At 53.0% G+C, this 20,587-nt stretch overlaps 1 protein-coding gene across 9 annotated transcripts in view; it reads left to right on the forward strand.

The window, feature by feature from the left end:
* The window catches only part of HDAC4 (histone deacetylase 4), a 283,692-nt gene that overhangs the window by 193,601 nt on the left and 69,504 nt on the right, over positions 1-20,587 (forward strand). For 8 of the 9 annotated variants that reach the window (XM_082690962.1, XM_082690963.1, XM_082690965.1 and 5 more), the window contains 2 exons: positions 6,895-7,015; positions 13,139-13,260. In XM_082690962.1, coding sequence (XP_082547088.1) covers positions 6,895-7,015; positions 13,139-13,260 — 243 coding nt within the window. The remainder of the gene's footprint in view (positions 1-6,894; positions 7,016-13,138; positions 13,261-20,587) is intronic. The other variant, XM_082690959.1, reaches the window with a different exon arrangement.

Raw genomic sequence — 20,587 nt, forward strand, 5'->3', positions numbered from 1 at the left:
TGAAAGGGGGTCCTGCCCCCTTTCCATCCTCCTGTGCTTTGCTTGAGCCTTGTTTCTGTATCCTAATTAATGTGTTTTCCTCTGGAGGAGGGAAGTCGTTGTTTATCAAAGGATGGGAGTTAAAACTGTAAGTATGAGCTAGTTGATGTGTGCCACAACTAACCTACAAATAACCAGGTTTCCAGATTGCTAAAAAGCAGCACAGGCTAAATTAGTTCCTCGTAGTTTACCAGAATCTTCCAATAAAAATAACATCTTAAGCTTCACAAAATGTGAAAAGATTTAACTTCAGAAAAACATTTTAGATCTGTTTACACGTCAAAAACAATCTCTTCCCTACCTACTGAATGTCTTCCCCACCCCAGCCGAAGCATTGGAATGTTCTCTGTTTCCTTCCACACTCGTCACTAGCAGCAACCCTGGTGGTTTTCAATTTGTGGATTTGGGTGGTCAGGTTTTATTATTAATAATAAACTGTGTACGGTTTGGGTATTTGGCACGCTCATGTAGGCTTTGCAGCCCTGAGTGTGGTCTTGTGAGGAGACAGGCCTGGCAGGCCGCTGTGGTGGACGCCACTCGGGGGCTCTTATGTGAGCGGGGCCGCGGGCGGGCTCCGCAGCATGAAGGAGAGCCTTGTTCGCAGCAGCTAAAAGGGCGTTTGTGGGGGAATGCAAATGGCCTGGGGCGTCTCCCATTGGTAAGCATTTGAAAACTCAGTGCAAGGCATCTGTGCAGTTTCTTGTTTTTTAATCTTTTTAAGTGAATCTCCTATTGAATATTTAATTACAGTTTTGTTGCATTTGTAAACATTTACAGTATTTTTAATTTTAAATAATTCTCCAACTCTCTTTTACTTATTGATACCAGTTGACGCTATGAGCTCTAAGGAACAGTGAATTCTTACGATTCGTGGCATTTTGTCTCATTCAGCACGAACACATGATCTCTAGCCAGGTTTTACTTAGCTTAACTACATTGAGGGATCTCAGATACACAGATTCCAAGGGACAATCCAACAGAATGTCAGGCTTTGTTCTCAGAGGAGCCTGGAGCGAGTGCAGTGACCTTTCTGTTCGTTGCTATATACAAGCCCAGCCTGCTCGTTCACTTCGTTTAAAAAATTTTTTTAAAAATAGGCTCAAAGGACTGGAGTTGAAAGATCCAACACCTGATCCAGAAAGTAACTCTCTGTCCCATTTTTGAAGTCGGGCCTTCCTCAGAGGCCCATGGGGCAGGAGAAACACGAGTCCATCATGACAAGCGGTCTAGAAGCACCTTCTCCCCATAGGCCCCCAGGTACTGGGCCGGTGCCCAACGCCATCTCCTCGGCCCCCCATGCTGCCTGGTCTGTTCTCACCGGCCTGTCCCTTACATCCTGCCCCATGTGTGGAGGAGGCTTTGTCTTTTCTGTTTCCATCTCTGTCCCCATCAACCAGATCAGAATCTGGCACATAAAGCCTGTCCAATGAATGAATGGTAGTCAGCATGAATTTGTTCTTGTTAAAAAGTGAAAATTAGAGCTGTTAGGTATTCGTGTACTGAATGTGTTTTATCGGTTCTGTAACTCTGTGTTAAGGTGGAAGTATCTGGGTGAGCCCAGGGTTGATGTGCGGAAGTGTGGAGTCCCCATGTTGTGCACCGGAAACTAATACAGTATGATGTAAAGTAGCTGGGATTGAAATACAAACTTTAAAAAAAAGGAGAGGAGAAACAGTTGTTTTTTAACTCAGTATTTCCTAAGTGTCAGAAGAACTGCTCTGTGAGGCGCATCGGGTTAGAATTGAGATTTCTCTAATAAGAGCGCCAAGATTTCCATATCCACGAAGAGAATAGACAATGAGAAAGCAGAAAGCAGCAGAATCTGCTGAGATGAGTAAACAGCTAGAAGGATGCTGGCTGTTCCTTGAATATGCTCTCCTGTGAAGCACGAAAGACAGACGGTCCCTCTGTGGTGCGTGGTGTTATTGGCGTTGGCCACGGCCACAGCCATGTGCAAGTGTGAGGACCTGTACCCTGGTGGTGCCCGCTGCCCCTGGGAGGAGGGTCTAGGGAGTTCCCCAAGGGGCTGCTCTTGTGACCAGTCACCATCTGCCCCCTCTTGTAATGTGGCCTTGGCTGGACACGTCAGGGAGGTTCCGTGGTGTTCCTGTTGTCTGTTTGTGCCTGAAGGAACCTTCCTGCATTCAGGAAGGTGGACTTGGCTTGATGGGAACCAAGAGAGTCCGTAAGGTGCTTTCTCCCACGCTGTGCGGGTGGAGGGACCACAGGTCAGTCGTATGTCCTCCCGTGAGGACACAGGTGACAGACAGCTCAGGGGACAAGGGCTGATGGGGGCCAGTGTCTCCTCCAGGGGAGGCAGCTACTCCTTGCCATGTTGTGTTGTGCTTGCCCGTTCCTGGGATTTAGCTGGGATGGAGGATTTGTTCTTTGTGCTTCCTTGAGTTCTGGAGCCCGTGATGCCAGCCAGGGATACAGCTGAAGCAGGGAGGGTCAGAGTCTCCTGAAACATGTCGTTGGGATCAGCCTGTCCCTGGAGTGCTCGTGGAGGCCTCACAAGCATCGCTCCCATGGAGGAAAAGTGGATCCATGTTGACAGGTGTTTTCCCAGGTTTGGTTTGCTGGGAAACTCTCAGGAACAACCTTCCTCCACCTACCGAGACACTCTGCTGCTTGCCCAGCTTTGTGTTGTCCAGTCTCCTGCACCCACAGTTGTGAAGGACCAGAGGCCATCTTTTCTTCCCCCTCGTGCACCCCCTCCTCATCATCAGGCAGTCTGATCACTTCTCCGTAAGGCCAGCAGCACCGGGAGGTGGAAGGAAACCCGGAGCTCCTCATTCCACTATGGTTTCTTTTGTCAGCTGGGTCCACTTAAGAATTACCAGTGGATTTGCATTTCCCCTGCATAGACGGCCCTCTGTGCCCTCTGCCCTTCCGTGCCTCCCACCGCGCCCTGCATCACCTCTTGCTACTGGTTGCAAGGCACGCTGTATCCTGACACGGGTAACCCTTGGCATATATCCTCAGCTGTCCTTGGTGCTGGTGCTTGGCTAGGGGTATTCCAGGTAACTGCATGTCTGGGCACGTTATACGCAGATCCCTGTGTTCGTGCGATTTTCTGACAAGCCCACTTGTAGACTGGAAATAGGCTCTGTGTGTTCTGAATCAATGTTCAGCCTGACTCTGGCTATCTTTGGAGGGTACTGAGCCGCGATGCTCAGAATCAGAGGTGACTTTGTGCCTTCGGTCACCCATAGCTTGGCCTGGCCGTGTCCGTCCTCCCACGTGCCCTCTGCCCAGTGGCCAGCACATGGTGTGCACAGAGCTCTGGTGAGCTGCTCTTCTTGGGCGCCGATGGGGTCATTTCCTCGGACCCTGGGAAGGCCCCAGACAAAAGCTGGTATGTCGTGATGGGAGCTTCTGAAGGTGCTTTGGAATCAGTGTAATGAACTTTCTTTGTGTTTCCCTTGGATGAGCTAAAATCAAGCCCTACCGCAGCTATGGAGGACCTGGTCCCCAGGGATTCATACTTTCTGACCAGCACCCTCTACCCACAGAAGGCTCTCTGTGATGGAACTGTAGGGGCACACTGCCTCCGAGAACGCAGACACACCTACAGCTAGACAAAAAGTCTGTGAATGAGAGCGTGTACTGGGGGTATGAAAACAGTGGCAGCAAAGACAGTTTCTCTAATGATATTAACAATTTATGAGCAATTTGTCAAAATACTTGTAGAGTCTCACACCAAAACCCATTTCATGTGTATCAGAAAGAAACATGAAAATCTAGCAACAGCAAGCAGCTCAGTGAGTGAAAACCCAGCACTGGAAAACCAAGCATAAAATAAAACTGATTATTTACCAAACCAGCCAACGGAAGATCAATTTTAGCACTTCCAGAAAATGGAAAAAATTGCAATGAGAAAACCTGAGCAGACTACATACAGATGAGCATTTGAATATTAAAACGAGGACAAATCCCAGTATTTCCTTCCTTTCTTGGGGGAAACCTGGTCCTTACCTCCTGTGTTTGTCCTTTATTTTTACACCTGGAAAGCCTCCCTTCTGACAGTGCTGGTGGCCGCCCACGTGGGGTCTCCTGCCAAGCTTGACCATCACCGACTGTCCTGCTGTATAGCCAGTTCTGATACTGTCTACCTGGAGGATCAGACCCACGAGTCTGGAAGTCCAGCTGGAAGTCTAGACTGCAGGTCAGATGTGTCCATGGCCCCCTCCTTGGGCTCGTTGAATTGTGTCAGAACAGCTCACAGAACTCAGGGGAGTTCTGACGTAGGTTTACTGGTTCACTGAAGGGTGTGCCCAAGGATGCAGGTGGGCAGCCAAATGGTGTGGTACGTGCGGGTGAGGTCTGGGCAGGTCCCAAGTGCTGGAGTCTCTGTCCCCGTGCTGTTGGTATGTGTCGCATTCTTGGCACATGGAAAGCTCTCTGAACCCCATCCTGTGGGCTTCCTCATGACCAACCGTTAAGTCCACTGCCAGCCCCTCACCCCTCTCCGATGGTGCTGAAAAGTCTAAGCTTCTAATGATGGCTCGCACTTCTGGTGACCAGCCCCTTCCAGAAGCCTCCCAAGAGTCCAGCCACCACATTAGATCAGGAGTTTGCAAGGGTTTTTAGGAGCCTGGTGCCAGGAACCAGGGGTAGGGGTGTGTATGTGTGTGTGTGTGTGTGTGTGTGTGTGTGTGTGTACTCATACATATGTATATATATATATATATATATATATATATATATATATAGACAAGCACACGTATGTATGTATGTATTTGCACATATACACATATGTGTACACACACACACATGCTATCTCACAAAATTAGAAAATCATCCAAGTTTTAAAAGGAAACAAGAGACCAGGGCAGAGGCTTGCACACAAATATGGAGGAGAAGGGAGAGCTGGGTCCAGGGAGCCAGCTGCTTTTGTTAGACCCTGCCGCTGGTTGCTGCCTGGGAGGCTCCCCGGACCACATGGGGCTGATGATACCTGCTCACAGTGCTCATGGGAGCTTTAAATGTGCGAGGCCTAGTGTAGGAGGCTCACAATAGATTTATTGCTGTAAAACCTACAGCTCAAATGGGTGAACATTTAAAAGGTAAACACCAGACCCACCGTGCCACCCCCAAACATACCATGAGAATACTCTGCAAGAAAAAATACTCCAAGGACATAAAGATACATCACAAGAGCGAAAGATAACTACTTGCCCGGGGAGTTATCAGGAACCACAGTGAGATACCGGCTGCCCTTCCCATTTGCAGCAAGTGACAGTCGCCAGTACTAATGAAGACGAAGTCATGTGGTAATCCTGAGGACTGACAGATGGAGGTGTGGGGTCAGGTGGTGATCCCGAATACTGATGGAGACATGCAGTCACGTCCTGATCCCGAGTACTGGTGGACAGAGACACGTGGTGATCCTGAGTACTGATAGAGATGCAGGGTCACGTGGTGATCCCGAGTACGGATGGACAGAGGTGTGGGGTGATCCTGAGTACTGATAGAGACGCGGGGTCACGTGGTGATCCCAAGTACTGATAGACAGAGACATAGGGTGATCCCGAGTACTCATGAAGATGCAGGGAGCCTGCCCGCTCGTGGCACATGATTGTCTATGTATGAAGGCACTTGGGAAAGCAATTAGAAGATGCTTCGAGGGGCGCCTGGGTGACTCAGTGGGTTAAGCCTCTGCCTTCAGCTCGGGTCATGATCCTAGGCTCCTGGGATCGAGCCCTGCATTGGGCTCTCTGCTCAGCGAGGAGTCAGCTTCCTCTCCTCTCTCTGCCTACTTGTGATCTCTCTCTCTCTGTCAAATAAATAAATAAAATCTTTTAAAAAAAAGAAGAAGAAGATGCTTCGAGGGCTATAAGGTTCCTTTTGTTAAATATGTTGATTTTGTTGATCCTTCCTAAGCAAATCCTCAATATGATGACGTCTGCTCATGTTCACGGCAGTACAGTTTCGAACGACGACAATAGCAAGGACGATCTAAAAATGCCTTCCAGTCAGAAACGGGTTTGTAAAATGTAAACTGTGCTTTGCTCACCTTCTGAAGTATCTTTCCACCATGAAGAATCCTGGTTGGTTCTGCACAACAGGAACTCTGCTGCTCACAGGGAAGGGGTGGGTGCGGGCGTGCCGTGGAGTCTGAGCCCGGCCCCGAGGAGCGTGGATCAGACGCGCACGGGTCTTACTATAGAGCGGTGGGTCTGGACTTTGCTTTGTGGGTCTGTTTCTCAAAGTTGCCTGTTTTCTCTTTGGGTGAGTAACCAGCACGCAAGAAAACCACAGAGCACATGATTCTGACTTTTTAGTAAAGCCTGGTGAACGTGCTCGAAGTAAGTAGTCGATGAGCTGGAAGGAACAGAAACTTCCCTCGGACACGCATGGAAACGAAGCCGGCTTGGTTTCCTTGTACACAAGCATCACAGTGTGCCCACCCAGGGTGCACACTCCGTCCCTCTCACTGGCACTGGGGGGTGTGCACAGAAGCTCTCTGAGCGTCTGCTGTTTTTGCTCCAGTGAGAAGGAAGCCACCACGCTGCCAGCACCGAATTCAGAATGGTCTTTTATGTAACAGTATCAAACTTCCCTTGGTGGTTTTGTGTTAGGTAATAGTAAGTCTTCATGCTGATGACTTCTGCATTTTAGATGGGATGCAATTATGTAAAATCTTCATGGGAAGAAGGCCTCTTATTAAAACTTCTCCCATCTTTTTCCTTCCTTTGAGAAGCCGTCACGGCATCAGCAACATCCTGAATTAGAACCCTGGGCCCGTCTGCACACCTTCGCTCCCTGTCAGGCAAGGAGCCCCGCGGCCACCCTCCACTCCCCAGGCCGAGGCTCCAGTAGGTCATCTGTCTGTGCTTCCTTCTGCGCCAGGTGCGGTGGCCAGCACAGAGGTGAAGATGAAGCTGCAGGAGTTTGTCCTCAATAAGAAGAAGGCTCTGGCCCACCGGAACCTGAACCACTGCATCTCCAGCGACCCCCGCTACTGGTACGGGTAAGTGGGGGCGTGCGCAGGCTCCAAGCCTCCTCTCGGTGGCCCGAGCAGCACCCGGTTTTTCACCCAGCGAGGCAGGGGGGCAGGTGTGGACAGGAAGGCTGTGCGCACAGCCACGAACACAGGGTAATGAGCAGTCCCGTGGGTCTTACGCAGAGGCAGTCTTCCAGACAGAGAGGGGCCCATCTGTCAGTGAACGGACTGACGCGTGCAGGGCTGGTGCCTGGCCCTGACTCTCCTCACCATATATTTTGGCTGCAAAAGGAGCCACTTAAACTGGATCTCTGGTTCTAAATTGTACGAATGCACCTACTGAATTTCAACCTGGTGTTTTATTGACTGCTGGGTAAGCCCATAGCTGCTGTGGCGTATTTTATTTCTGTGCTAGGAACCCTCTCCCAAGACAGGCATAACGGACAGAGGCCACCAGGGAACCTTGCTCCTGCTGATAGTTAAAGAAAGCTGGTGTGGCGTTGCAGAAAGGTCAGAAGTGATGCCCACGTGCATAGGGATGTCCTCGGAGCATAAACTCGCTGCAAGGGGCTGGCCATGGTCCAGGCCACGTGGGGCACAGAGGGGCAGTTGTACATGGCTTTAAACCATGATCAAGGGTGCTTTGCAGGCTTTGCTTAGAAATACAGTTTTCCGCTGTCTTTGAGGGTAATTTTCATTTCTTACAGAAAACCCATAGGGTAGTTTTCATAAGTCAAAATATGGTTATCATTCATTGTATTGGGGAAAAACACATCTATCTTCAAGCTCTTAAAGGGGCAACTATTTGACTAAATCAAACACCACCATGTCCCCCTGGGATGGTCCCACATATCCTGGCAGACTACGTCGTCATCAGTACAACCAGAAAGGAATATTATTCCAAGGCAGAGAAAGCGGCCCTCATGCCATGTGCTGCCACAACATGCCACCAGGTCCGGAAGGCTGTGCTCACGCCTGTCTGCACATGTGTGGGCGTGCACTCAGGTCAGCCAGTGACACGACTCCCACTGCAGAGCAGAGGCAGTGGCGGCCATGGAAAGCCACAAGCAAGGCTGTGGGCCCACATCCACCGCATGCAGGATTCTTTGGAAACGCCAGTAGCAGCACCTGGTGGCCCCACGTCTGGGCCCCCAGACAACCGGGGCTGCAGTGGGGAAGCTGCACTGTCCCCTGGGGGTGGGGCCACTGGGCAACACCCCCAAGAAAGCAGTTTGGGTAGCCTGTGAGATGGTATCCGTGGGGTTCACACTGAAGACAGCAGGAAGAGGAGTGGGCTTCGGGGACTCAGACTGGGAGGCACTGGGGGGATCTGAGAGGACAGGCCAGTGAAGGCACCAAGAGGGCAGAGGCGTCCTAGGACCTGCTGGGATGGAGCATTTAGTAGCAGTGACTTGTGGGCTGAGAGGGTCAGTCAGGGACACTACTGGGGATGTAAGGCTGGCAAGGGCCCGGGGGACCAGAAGCCTGCAGAAGTTGTGGGCTGACCATGTCGGATGGTAGAAGGTTGGTGCCAGGCTCCCTGTGAGCGGGCAGGAGGCTGGGACGGGAGACCACTGGCCGGAACAGAGGCTGTGGTGATGGGTCACATGTGACAGGAGAGTGTGTCACCTCCAGTCCTAGAGGCTGTGGGGGAGGGTGGGTCCCAGCAGAAAGGGAGCACTGTGGAGAGAGTCTGGAATGGAGGGAGGGGCTTCTGGGGAGGAGCTCCTGGGCAGGGATGGGGGAGAGAGGGAAGGCAGGTAGCTTTCCATCCTGGGTTGTGGGGTCCCAGTAGGGACTGAGGTAGCTGCTGCCTGGGGAGCAGGGCTCCTCAGGCCTGACCCGGACGCAGCCTGCCTGCCCTGGGTTCAGCTCCCTTAGAGGGATTTGGGGCACATGGGCTGGAGTGGGGAAGTCAGCCAGAGGACAGGTTTGTTTGCACTGAATTTGGCAGCGGTCTTGTACTGTCACTCTAAACCCAACATCACGGAGTGACTGTCGCATTCACTTGCTGTGTGAAGGCAGAAACACGGTCAGAAAACTGGGTCTTTGTGGAGGAAAAACTGAACTTTGACCTTGGCTTCACTTCACCCGCAATGATTATTAGCCCAAATGTAAACCCGAACACAAAAGCTGAAACTCCTAGAAGAAAAGATAGGAGAAGTTTTCACAGCCTGGGGCAGAGGTGGACAGAGTTCTTAGGACACTGCTGTCATCGAGCATAAGCCAAAAACTCCAGCGATGAACTTTATGACAATTAAAAACTGCTCTTTCAAAGGCACCACGAAGAAAATAAAAAGGCAAACCGTGGACTGGAAAAATATTCACAATTCCTATCCCTTCTCACAGGGTTTATATCCAAAATATATAAAGAGTTCCTGCCACTCAATAATAAAAAGATAAGTGATCTACTGAAAAAAATACAAGCAAAAGATTTGAATTAATACCTCAGAAAATAAGACCTATAAATAGCCAGCCAGTCCATGAAAAGATGGTTAGCTGTCAGGGAAATGCAAATCTCAGCCATTGGGTGTCACCCCCTCGCACCCAGTGGGGTGCCTGGAGTTTAGCTGGCCAAGCGGTGAAGATGTGGGGCCCATGGACTGTGGCGTGCAGCCAGGGGGAGTGGAGTGGTGCAGCTGGTGGCAAATAGTCCAGCAGTTTCTCATAAAGGTGAACGTGCCTCTCTCCCCTCAAGACCCTGTCCTGCCAGGGTCTGCCCCAGAGGTAGAACTTCTGTCCACACACACGCGTGTTCTTGGGGTCCCGGATGCATCGTGTTGCTGCCAAAGAACGGAAGCAGCCCAAACACCCACCAGAGGGAGAGCACAGGAGGCGGCAGGCCCTAGAGATGGGATGCTCAGGCAGAGAAGCGACATGGACCCCTGTTCGGGGATGCGGGTAAATGACGATCTGGAGTCAGCATAATGAATCTAGCAACAGAGCCAGCTGGCGACTGGGCTAGGGGCCCCAAGCTCGGCTGCGGATGGCATGGGGTCCTGTCGGTGGAGACAACGCTGCTCTGTGTCCACAGTGGTGGTGGCCCCCCACGTGTCCCTGGGCCTAGAGATGAGGCTGTTCTAATGGAGATTTGTTGTGCGGGTGCCAGACAGGGCAGACTGCAGCGCCTCAGCATGATGGAGACAATGTGACCTGTTCACCGACCATTTTAGGCTGATTGCACGTTGAAATGATTGTAACTGGCATATACTGGGTTAAAGAGTGTCATAAAGTCAATTCAGCCATATTTACTCATTTCAGCGGGGCTGCTGTGCCATTTGAATTGCTTGGGTAACTCACATCGTCCTTGCGCTGGGCAGTGCTGGTTAGGCGAGGGCAGGTTGTGTTGAGGTCACTTGTGTAAGTCTGACTTGGCGGGAAAGACCGGCTGTGGAGGGCTGAGGCAGCTGGATGCCATGGCGCAGCCTGAGGAGGGCCCAGAGAGCCGAGGGCGCTCCTCTCTGTGCTTCCGTCTGCACCTCCTTGAAGACCACAGGTCATCCACCAGCGGCCCAGACACTGGCACAGGTGCCACCAAGCACCTCCTGCCAGGCTGTGACCAAGGGCTGTGACCGGGGCCATGACTTGGGGCCGGGAGCTGGGGCTGGGCCTATGGGCAGGGCTGAGGCTCATGGAAGGGGCCACCCTCAGGTTCTGCTCCCCTGTGTGAGGGGATGGGGGTAGCAGGTGTGCACATGGGAGTGTGTGAGGGTCTGTGCATGGAGTGGAGTGCACTGAGTGTGTGAGAGTGTGTCAATGTACAGGTAGGGGGTGTGTGAGCGTGTAGGTGTGTGGGGTGGGGTACATGTGACTGCGAGCATGTCAGTGTGTGGGGAAGAGTGTCTGTGAGAGCACGTCAGTGTGCGTGTGAGTGTGTGAGCATGTCAGTATGCGGGGTGGGGTACGTGTGACTATTGAGAGTGTGTCAGTGGTGGGGGAGGATGTGTGTGAGAGTGTGTCAGTGTGCAGGGTGGGGTATGTGTGAGGTATGAGGGTGGGGTACGATAATGCAGGTGTGTGCGAGATGGAGAGCGTGTCACTGGGGGGTATGCATGCAGTCCAGGGTCAGGACTTCACTTTTGCTCACCCTCCAGGTCCTTGTTCCCTGGGACACACGTACACGGTCCCTGGGGCGGGTGGCGGCGGGGGGAGGGGGGTGACAGCGGGTTTTCCTGGAGCAACCCACTTAGCTCTGTGGTGGGCACCTGGGGACGAGCTCTCGTCCGGGAGTCAGAAGGGTACCAGGCAGTTGCATGGTGGGGATGTGAGTCACTCGCTTGAACGCTGGGGCCTCTGTGGTGATAACCCTGGCCTCCTGTGTGCCGGTTCAGCCCAATGTCCTGGGACGATGCGGGACTGCTGTGTGCTGAGCCCAGGTCATGGCCTTGCACTGTGGTTCTAAGGGCCCTATGAGAAAGGGAGCGTTTCACCCTGTCATCATCTCCAGAGAGCAAACCAGAAGAGAAAATCTATTAGATCTTGAACAAATACAGCTTTTCCAACTTGTGGCTTCTTTATAAACAGTGTATAATTGAAGTCTAATAACAGTAGTTATTATTTATAATACTATTCTACCAATAATTATTATTCACACTTTCGGGTCACAAAATGCACACATGGGTCTTTCCATGCGTCTCATGAAAGAGAAAGCGAATTCCTTCCCACATTGTGACTTAGCACTAAGAAGTTTGAAACCGGCTAAGGCCACATTCCCTGAAGGACACCTCAGAAGACGTGATTTGGTAGAGATAGTGTTGCCCTCAGACTTTTTTTTTTCTTTTTTAAGATTTTATTTATTTATTTATTTGACACAGAAAGAGAGAGAGTGAGAGAGAGCACAAATAGAGCAGCAGGGAGAGGGAGAAGCAGACTCCTCACTGAGCAGGGAGCCTGATGCAGAACTCGGTCCCAGAGCCCTGGGATCATGACCAGAGCCGAAGGCAAATGCATAACAACTGAGCCACCTGGGGCAACCACCCTCAGACCTTTAATAAGATTGTCAGACAGTGTCCCCCTGACGTGAGACCAGGGTTGTCTCAGCGGAAGCACAAGTGAAAAGGAGGGCTTCTTGCCTAAGGAGGTGACCCCGTGTCGCGGGTACAGTCGTGTGCATGCACCTGTCCCCAGGAGCATGAGCTCTTGCCCACTACACAGCCTGGCTGGGCCCCACAGCCCAGATGTCCAGGCTGTGCTCAATGGACTGGTCTCTGTGATCAGCCCACAGTCTGCACAAGTTTGCTGTCCCATATTTAAATGATCCACCTGTAAGCATTTAAGAGCTCCTATTCTTAATTCAAATAACACAGGTGCGTGGATGTGGAGTACGTGTATTCAAATAAACAGTCGAACAAATTCCAAATAAGTAAGTTGGCAAATTTGCTTCAAGCCATTAAGCAGATTACACAGTTTAAAGACTCGACAGAATTCATTATACCTAGGGTGGGAGCTTCCAGGACATGCCGATGGTCTTCCCGAGGGCTGGCGGCACCCCATTCCCAAGCCCCACTCCCCTCCCGCCCACTTGAGCCTCCTGCTGGAGCCAGAGCCTGCCTCACCATTTTCAGGATGCTGAGTGTGCCTGGCTGGTCACTGGAGGCAGTAAACATCACAGACCCACTTCCCGGCACAGGGTGTTGGCTCCTGATACCCGCCATCCCCTAGGAAGTGGGGTGACGGGGTGGATTTTGTTCCTCTGAAAGTGCAGATGAACACTGGGTATTTTCTGCCGAAGGAAGGGCCCCTTGGGGGCCCTTGACCATTGCTTGATCCAAATACACCCCACCAGATCTCAGCTGCCTGCAACCGTGCAGGTCCTGTCCACATTTGGCTGCCATGGGCCCCCGAGGACAGGCCTTTCCGTGGCTGGCTGTGGCCTGGTGGCCTGGGAGCAGCCCTGCAAGGAGCCGCCCAAGAGGAACAGGATGCCGGCCGGCTTCGCACCAGGCCCTGTTCCTCTGGGCACAGGGTTCAGCTGTGGAGGTGCTGCTCAGCCTTGGGTCGCATGTTCATTATTGGTTTCTGTCTCATTTCAGCGTTGGGGCAGACAGGAGCCCGTCGCCTTGGTGAGCCAGAGCTGATCTGGGGCCGGTGTGTCTGGCGGACTTCCGCCCCTTGTTGACTCATCCGTCTGCCTTTGCCTCTTCTCTCCAGGAAAACACAGCACAGTTCGCTTGACCAGAGCTCCCCACCCCAGAGTGGGGTGTCGGCCTCCTACAACCACCCGGTCCTGGGAATGTACGACAGCAAAGATGACTTCCCGCTCCGAAAAACAGGTCAGCGCTCCTTCCTGCTCCAAAAAACAGGTTCAGGTCTCCCAGGCCCAGGGCCTGAGGGGTGGGGCTCTCGGCCGGCCCCTCCCACATGCCCCACAGGGGGCGGGGCTCTCAACCGACCCTCCCACTTTCCCTACAGGCTGAGTCAGAGGGAATCCCTGCTTGTGCTTAAGTATTGGCTTTTTGTATTAGAGCATCATTTTTTAAAATAATGTCCTTAAGTATTGCTTTATGATTCATACCCAGAGCAATGAGCCTCATGTGTGTACACCTACGGCTTAAAACTCACACTCATTTATAAACAACACCCAAGCTACCCTCCTCTGGGTGGTGTGCTCCACTTTGTCATAGCCCAGAGCATCCCCTGCTGGGCTCAGGGACACAGCAGCGCTTGCTGATTCACATGAGACCTTGTGGGAGCAGGCCAGCCGCCCTATGGCCCTTGGGGCTGACTCTGGGCTGGGCGGGGCCTGGGAGGGCATCCCAGAGTGGGAGGAAGTCTGTTCAAGAAAGAAACTCATTGTGTCCTGCAAGGACATCTCAGGAGACCTCGGGGTGTGTGTGGCCCTGTCACAGACCAGAAGAAGAAGGGTATTCACACTCCAACAGGCTCCCTTGGACTTTTGCCAGTGGTGATGGTTTGAGTGGGCAGCAGCTTTTAAGAAAGATCAGAGTGGCCATGGCCAGGGCTTGAGGGTGGCCGGAAGGGCAGGGGCCAGAACGGGGGCGTCCTGCAGAGGCTCTATCCACCACGAGGTGTGGGCAGGCTAGGGTGGGCTGTGGAGAATTGGGTCCCTTGGTTGCAGACATGCGGAGCCTATGGTCGCAGGGCATTGTGGGAAGTTCCTACTTAGCGGAAATGAGGCTCGTGAGGCATAGCCTTCTCTTTGTAAACACAGATTTTGTTTTATCCAGAGGATTTGGGTTGCTTTTAGACAGATATTCTTTAAGGCAATGAGACATCAGCATCTTTACCTGAGTGATGAGGCACTGGGTGACAGGGCTGGGGGTTCATATACCACTCCATCCTAACAACAGAGGACTTAGAGCCTCACGACAGGCAGAGCTGGGTCCAGAGAGCTCGCTGCAGCACTCAGGGAGCAGAGCCCGAGTCTAGAGCCAGAAATTGCAGCAAGGCTCCTCGGTAGTGCTTGACTGACACTCAGGTGTGTGAGATTGAGTGGCCCCATCAGAATGGCCACGGGTCCAGGACCCCAGGGTCCTGGACAAGGATAGGAGAGAGGACTATGGAGCCCCTCCGAGTCAACAGTGAGGATCCTGCAGGCATGGGCAGGGCTTCCCATCACCTGTAAACCCTCCCCTGGTGAAAGGGAAGTTGCCACTCTGTCCTCTTCTCCTCGGTGTGAGTGTGTGATTCTCGCCCTTCCATTGAGGACAGCCGTGGGTTTTACCCAGATAGCCCATGCGCCCAACAGGAAGGTCTCTGTCAGGAGCTGGGGGCCAGTTCTCACAAGGTGGCCCCCATCCCCCCTTCTGGAACTTCGTGCTGTATTGGCCTGAGCTCAGATCAGCAGAATGGCAGGTCACAGGAAGCAGCGGGCTGTGTGGAGAGAGGAAGACCGTGTGTGCTCCCGATGCCCTGGCCCAGGAAAGAGAACGAGGAACAGGGAGTCTCCCTCACCTTAAGGGCATGAGGGTGGGTCAGGTAGACAGAGGTCATGGGCTCCAGCAGCCAGCAGCTCGAGTCAGCTCTTTCCACTGCTTTCGTAGCCCTGTGTGCCCTGCGATGGATTCCTTAGCTTCCCCTGGCCTCAGTTTGGCATCAGTGAAATGGAGCTATGCACTCCTGTATCCCCACACTGCTGTGGATATGCTGAGCAGACAGCTCTTCCTCCTGCCCTGGGTGTGGTGAGTGTGGCCCCCAAGGTCCCAGTGGAGGAAGCAGAAGACTAAGTACCCGGCCACCAAGCCGAGCCACCCACCTCTTGCTGAGGGGCCTTGCCTTGTCAGGAGACACCTCTGACTCTTCCCCTGATGTCCCAGGGAAGGGCAGCGAGCAGCACCGACCTCTCAGGGCCTCCCGGGGCTCCCTGGAATGAGCTCACCCCTCCCTCTCAAAATAGAAATGGGACTGCCCGCCAGGGGGTGTTTGCTTTGGTTCCTCCCCTCTCCCAACCAGACAGGGCCTATGCCACCTGGACACTGGCTTCTGTTACAAGACACAGAACGTGATGCTGACCACTTGGAGCCGGGGTCTCTGGAAGACTCTGGATGCGGGACGGCCAACTCCACGCAGCCGCGGTGCTATTCTGCCGAGCTGCGTGGCCTGTGACCTTTTGTCTCACGGGCCCCTGTCATGTTTCTCGGTTTCTGTGGCTGCCGGTTCCTGTGCTGGGAGCACAGCCTGTCACACCTATTTGCCTTGAACCTGGCTGTGCCCCAGCCCCCCACTGCCCTGGGACATGTAGACCCCTCGTTACCCTCAGGGAAGTGCCCGTGAGCACATGGTGCTCCAGAAGAACTTAATTAAGATGTGATTGCATTATCAGTTTTTCAAGAAGACATCACCAGCACATTAATAATATTAATAATAGAAAGATTTCAGAAGAAATGTTTAAATCACTTAAGGGAATGGAGTGTAGTTAGGTGTCTTGTATCATCCTGAAAGTATCCATTTTCAAACACTTGATGTCACTAATTCTCAGTAATTCCTATCTGTGCGTTTATATGAGAGTGCATAATAAGAAAGACTACAAACATGAAATCTTAATTACAAAATGTCTCGAATGATTAAAATTATAATTTTTAATAAATGTGATGTACACTTGAATATTCCCCTTGGTTTCAACTTGACCCCAAATCCTGTGGGTCTCACAGTGTCAGCCTGCCCCTCGGTCCCCAGGGCTCAGTCCCCTGCAGGACACGTGCCTGTGAGGTGCAGAGCCGCTGTCCCTGCTCCTTGGGTGCACTGTGCCCGGCTCTGCTCATTCTCAGAAGAGCGCCCCGACTCACCCAAGCCTCTGAGTGTTCAGGGAGTGACTTTTTCCAGTGGCCTGGGTTCACATCCAGCGGCTTCACTTCCTGCCCTGTGGTTTGGGGAAGCCTTTTGTGCCTCCCTGTTTTGCTATCAGGAAACACCTACCTCCTGGGCTGGGATAAGTCATGGAGTTGATGTTTGCAAAGTGCTTAGAGGGAGCCTGGCTGCGGGGGCTCTGCTCTCATTTTCCCAAGTTGTCAGGCTACCATTTATCCTTTCCCCCACCCAATAGCCCATTCCCGCCAGCCTCCACTCCCCTAGACCCTTCCTTCAGCCCCCCAGTTCCGCCAGAAGCAGGTGGAATTGCTAAGCTCCCTGAGGGAAGGCCACACAGCAATCTGTGCCATTTACTGCTGGAAGTCTCACCAACTTCCTGTGCCTTGCCTTCCTGGAGGTTTGGGAAAATGTCCTGGCCCCTGGTTCCTCTTCACCACCTGAGTGCCCAGCTTGGGCTCCCCTCACTTCCTGTTGGAGAGCCTGCCCCTTTCCCTGTGGTTGACAGCAGGGCATCCCCACCTCCCAGCAGGCTGGGTCCTGTCCCGGGGTGCACAGGTACAGAGCAAGTGCAGTGGAGGCCACCTGACTGAATTTCTGTCCCCTCCAAATCTACTAACTGAAGATATACTGGGACCTGTTCCATGCCACCCACCCTGCACCCATCAGCGGGTCCTCTCTGGGTTTGTGGGGCATCAAGCAGCTCCACCAAGGATTTCGTTTGAGCAAAGTACGTTCGACCACACATTCACACGGAAGAAAGGACGCTTTCCCACTTCTTTTTTTTTCTTTAGATTTTATTTATTTATTGACAGAGATCACAAGTAGGCAGAGAGGCAGGCAGAGAGAGAGCCAGTGGGAAGCAGGCTCCCTGCTGAGCAGAGAGACCAACAAGTGGCTCGATCCCAGGACCCTGAGATCATGACCTGAGCCGAAGGCAGAGGCTTTACCCACTGAGCCACCCATGTGCCAAGAGAAAATCCAGTTTTGTCATATAGATGATGTTTAGGTTATACTTTTCTCCAGTAGCTTCTTCAACTTAACATTTTTAAAGATGTTAGCTGCTGTCAATTTTTTGCATAACGCCTCTTAAATTGTCCTCTGTGACTTCTGACTGATGAAATGAGACCAGAATGAAACAAAACAAAGCTTTCTGTCGTTGCCCATCTCCGTCCACTTCCATTCTGACCGTGACCGCTGGGACCTCAGCACCGAGTGCCGTGTGCTGGACACCACTGAGGACGCCGACCATCTGTCTCAGGAAGTGCTTAGGGAGGAGTCGCGCCCGTCAGCCGTGTTGGAAGCAGTCCTGCTGCCCACCCTTCGCCCCAGATGCAGTGGGGGGAGGCTGGGTGGTACGGGCCACAGCTCCCCCTGGACGCTGGGCCCAAGGTGTTCGGCTTCCAGCCTGTGTTCACTTCTGCGGCCAGTGGCTCCTGGGGCTCTTCCTTCTAGAAGGTTCCCGCAGCTCTGCACCTCGTAGGTTTGCAGCTGCTCACGGGAAGTGGCAGTCAGTTTCCAAGCTGTGGGAGACAGCAGTTTCCACTGTCTGTAGCTGCTCAGCTCAGCAGGGAGAGCGCACAGTCAGCCTGGCCCACCTATGGCCCGCAGGCTGGGACTTCCCGTGGGATGGGATGCAGCCACTGTGCTACAGGCAGCAGGGTCACTCTCTGGTCTGCTCTCTGGAGCAGCAGGAAGAACATGGCACCTGCTGGAGCCTGCCCTCGGTTCCCTACACAGCCCGGCGAAGGGGGCAAGGCAGGCCTAGCACCAACCCACGCCCCTGTGCGCCCGGTGTCCCTTGTCAGATAACCTGTGTTGCTATCACATGAGTGTGGGTCACAGTGCACCCCCATACTGCATCCAGTCACTGAAAACCCCCCAGTGACTGTTGTTCCCATGTCATCTTCGATGGGCCTGAACGCCCAGGGGACCAAGTCCCTGTCTGTAGGGAGTACACATGTTCTCTTGTGACTTTCACGTCTGGCAGTGACCCTTAGGGCTGGATTCTGAGGCTCATTGCCTTGCCCAGTCACCGCAGTGACATTGGGAGCCAGACTCTGTTGCCCACGCCCTCAGCCGGAGGGCCCGGCTGGGGCTGCTGTTCCAGACAAGGCAGCGTCTGCTTCGTCCCCAGTGTCTGTGCCGTGGTAATTTCGTGAGTCTCCAGGGTGCCAGGCTCTGAGCTGCTTGGATGGGCAGGGAATAGCAGGGCCCAGACCCCACTCAAGTGTCAGGCTGGACCCATGGGGCCGGGCCGGGGAGGCGCCCGGGCAGGTGCAGGGTGAGGCTAGGCTTTGACCCCAGACACAAGGAAGGTGGCTTCAGGCCCCATCAGCAGTCTCCTGGCAGCCGCCTTGCCTCCATCCTGCTGGATACCAGAATCCCTCTCTGCAGCTGGCCGCCGCATGTGTCCCCAGCACCTTGTGGAGATCTGCCGTGGGAATGCAAAGCCTGTGGAGAACCAGGGGCGGGCAATCCATGACCTCTGCAGCCATAGAACACAGCAGCAGGTCAGCGGGTTTCCCTAGGACCCTGGCAAACTGAGTGACGCTCCTCACAGCTGAGTTTGCGTGTCTCTGAGATTTGGGGATGGGCTGTCACAGGGCCACCTGGGTCTTGCTTGCAGGTGGTCGGCGGCAAGCATGGTACAAGTCCCCAGCAGGGGCGGAGAGGGGCGACCCCCACTCACCGCAGTTCAGTGGAAAGGCGTGATTTGGAGGGTCAGTTGCAGTGTGATAAATGGCCCTGCACGTCTCGCTCGGGGCCGGGCCGGCAAGCTCTGCCCTTCCTGTACAGTCTCTGAGCAAAGAGTCAGGGTGGGGGTGAGGAGTGACCGCAGCGCCAGGGGTGCTGGCCCCGCTGAGCTCCGGCCCCACGTGGTGTTTGCTGGGCTGTCTTCCATTGACTCTGTGCTCTTAAAAGTGGGGGTGTCAGTGTGTTCGGAGGGTTTTTTAAAAGGCTTTATTGTGCTTTCCTAGGAAGCTTCTAGAGATGGTCCGTATGGGGAGTACTAGGCAGCTTCTATGTAAAGTGATTGGCTCACATACCCCGTGTCCCATCCTTCAAACTTTGACATCTATCAGACTTGACCTCCTTCTAATATGAAAAGTACCAGAAGGGATCTTGAAGTCACATTTCACTGTTCAGTGGCCACCCCACACTGAGCTGATCGCCAACAGAAGAAATAGGCTACGAGACTGACCCAGTGGGAGACACCAGCCTCCAGCAGCATGTAGTACCTCTTTCTTTACGAAATACCACATACTGCGTGCTTCTAACAGAACATGAGTTACACCAGCTTCTGTGTCTTACTTCCCAGAGACAAGCTGCTTTGGTTAGTTTGGTATCTGTCCGGATATCTTCAGCGCATCCGTGTCGGACTGTGTATCGGGGGTAGCGAGCGTGTCTGGTTGTCTTCATGTTAACAAGAACACTTGCTTTGCGTTCTGTCCCGTGACTGTATTTTTCAGTTGCTGTTACATTGAGTCTATCTTTCCATCTGAGTGTGTGAGGATCAGCACCTCTTTCTACATGGTCTGGTCTGTGCATATAAATTTGTAACTCTTCTAGCATAACTCTACCTCTGCCCTCTTGTGCTAGGATAGATCCCTGTGAATTTCCAGATGATCGATCCCTGTGAATTTCCAGATGATCGATCCCTGCTAATGGGACGGCTGGCTTCAGGGGGTTTGCGAGCTCTGAGATGCTGAGCACGTCACACCATAGCAGAGCTCCAGGGAGCCTGCTCTGTCCACATCATTAAGTGCCACCACGATCAGCCTAGCCCAGGCGACAGATGAGCCAGTCGTGCTTTCTGGGATGTTTTCGGCAATCCCGTCATTGTTAGACAAGCTCAAGTGTCTTTATTTCCTGTCTTTTCTGGGAACCCAGGTGACTGTGACCCAAGGCTTGGGACGCGTGGCCGGCAAGCTGTGTGGAGCTCAGAGTGCCTGCCAGGCCTGGGCTTGTCCGCCCCCGTGTATGGCATCTAGAACCACACAGGATGCACAGGCAGGTCCCTCAGTGTTCAGTGGATGGAAGTTTAATGGCAAGCCCCTTGTGCTTTCTTTCGGGTGCTTTCTTTCTAGCGTCTGTGGCTTTGTAGGAGCTCCTGAAGACCATCAGTCTTCCGTCTGACACGTGTGTTATGAAAGTCATATTCTAGTCTGTCATTTGGCTTTCCAGAGTACTTCTTATTGTTTTCAAAGAAAATAAGTACGCATAAATCCGAGAACTGCATGAGGCTCAAGACAGGGTTTGACTCCACAGGGGGTCAGGACCTGCCCCTCCCTGCCCCTTGACAGGGGATGTACAGAAAGTACACACCTATGC

This window comes from Mustela nivalis (assembly GCF_964662115.1).
Source record: "Mustela nivalis genome assembly, chromosome: 11".
In the NCBI taxonomy this organism is placed as follows: Eukaryota; Metazoa; Chordata; class Mammalia; order Carnivora; family Mustelidae; genus Mustela; species Mustela nivalis.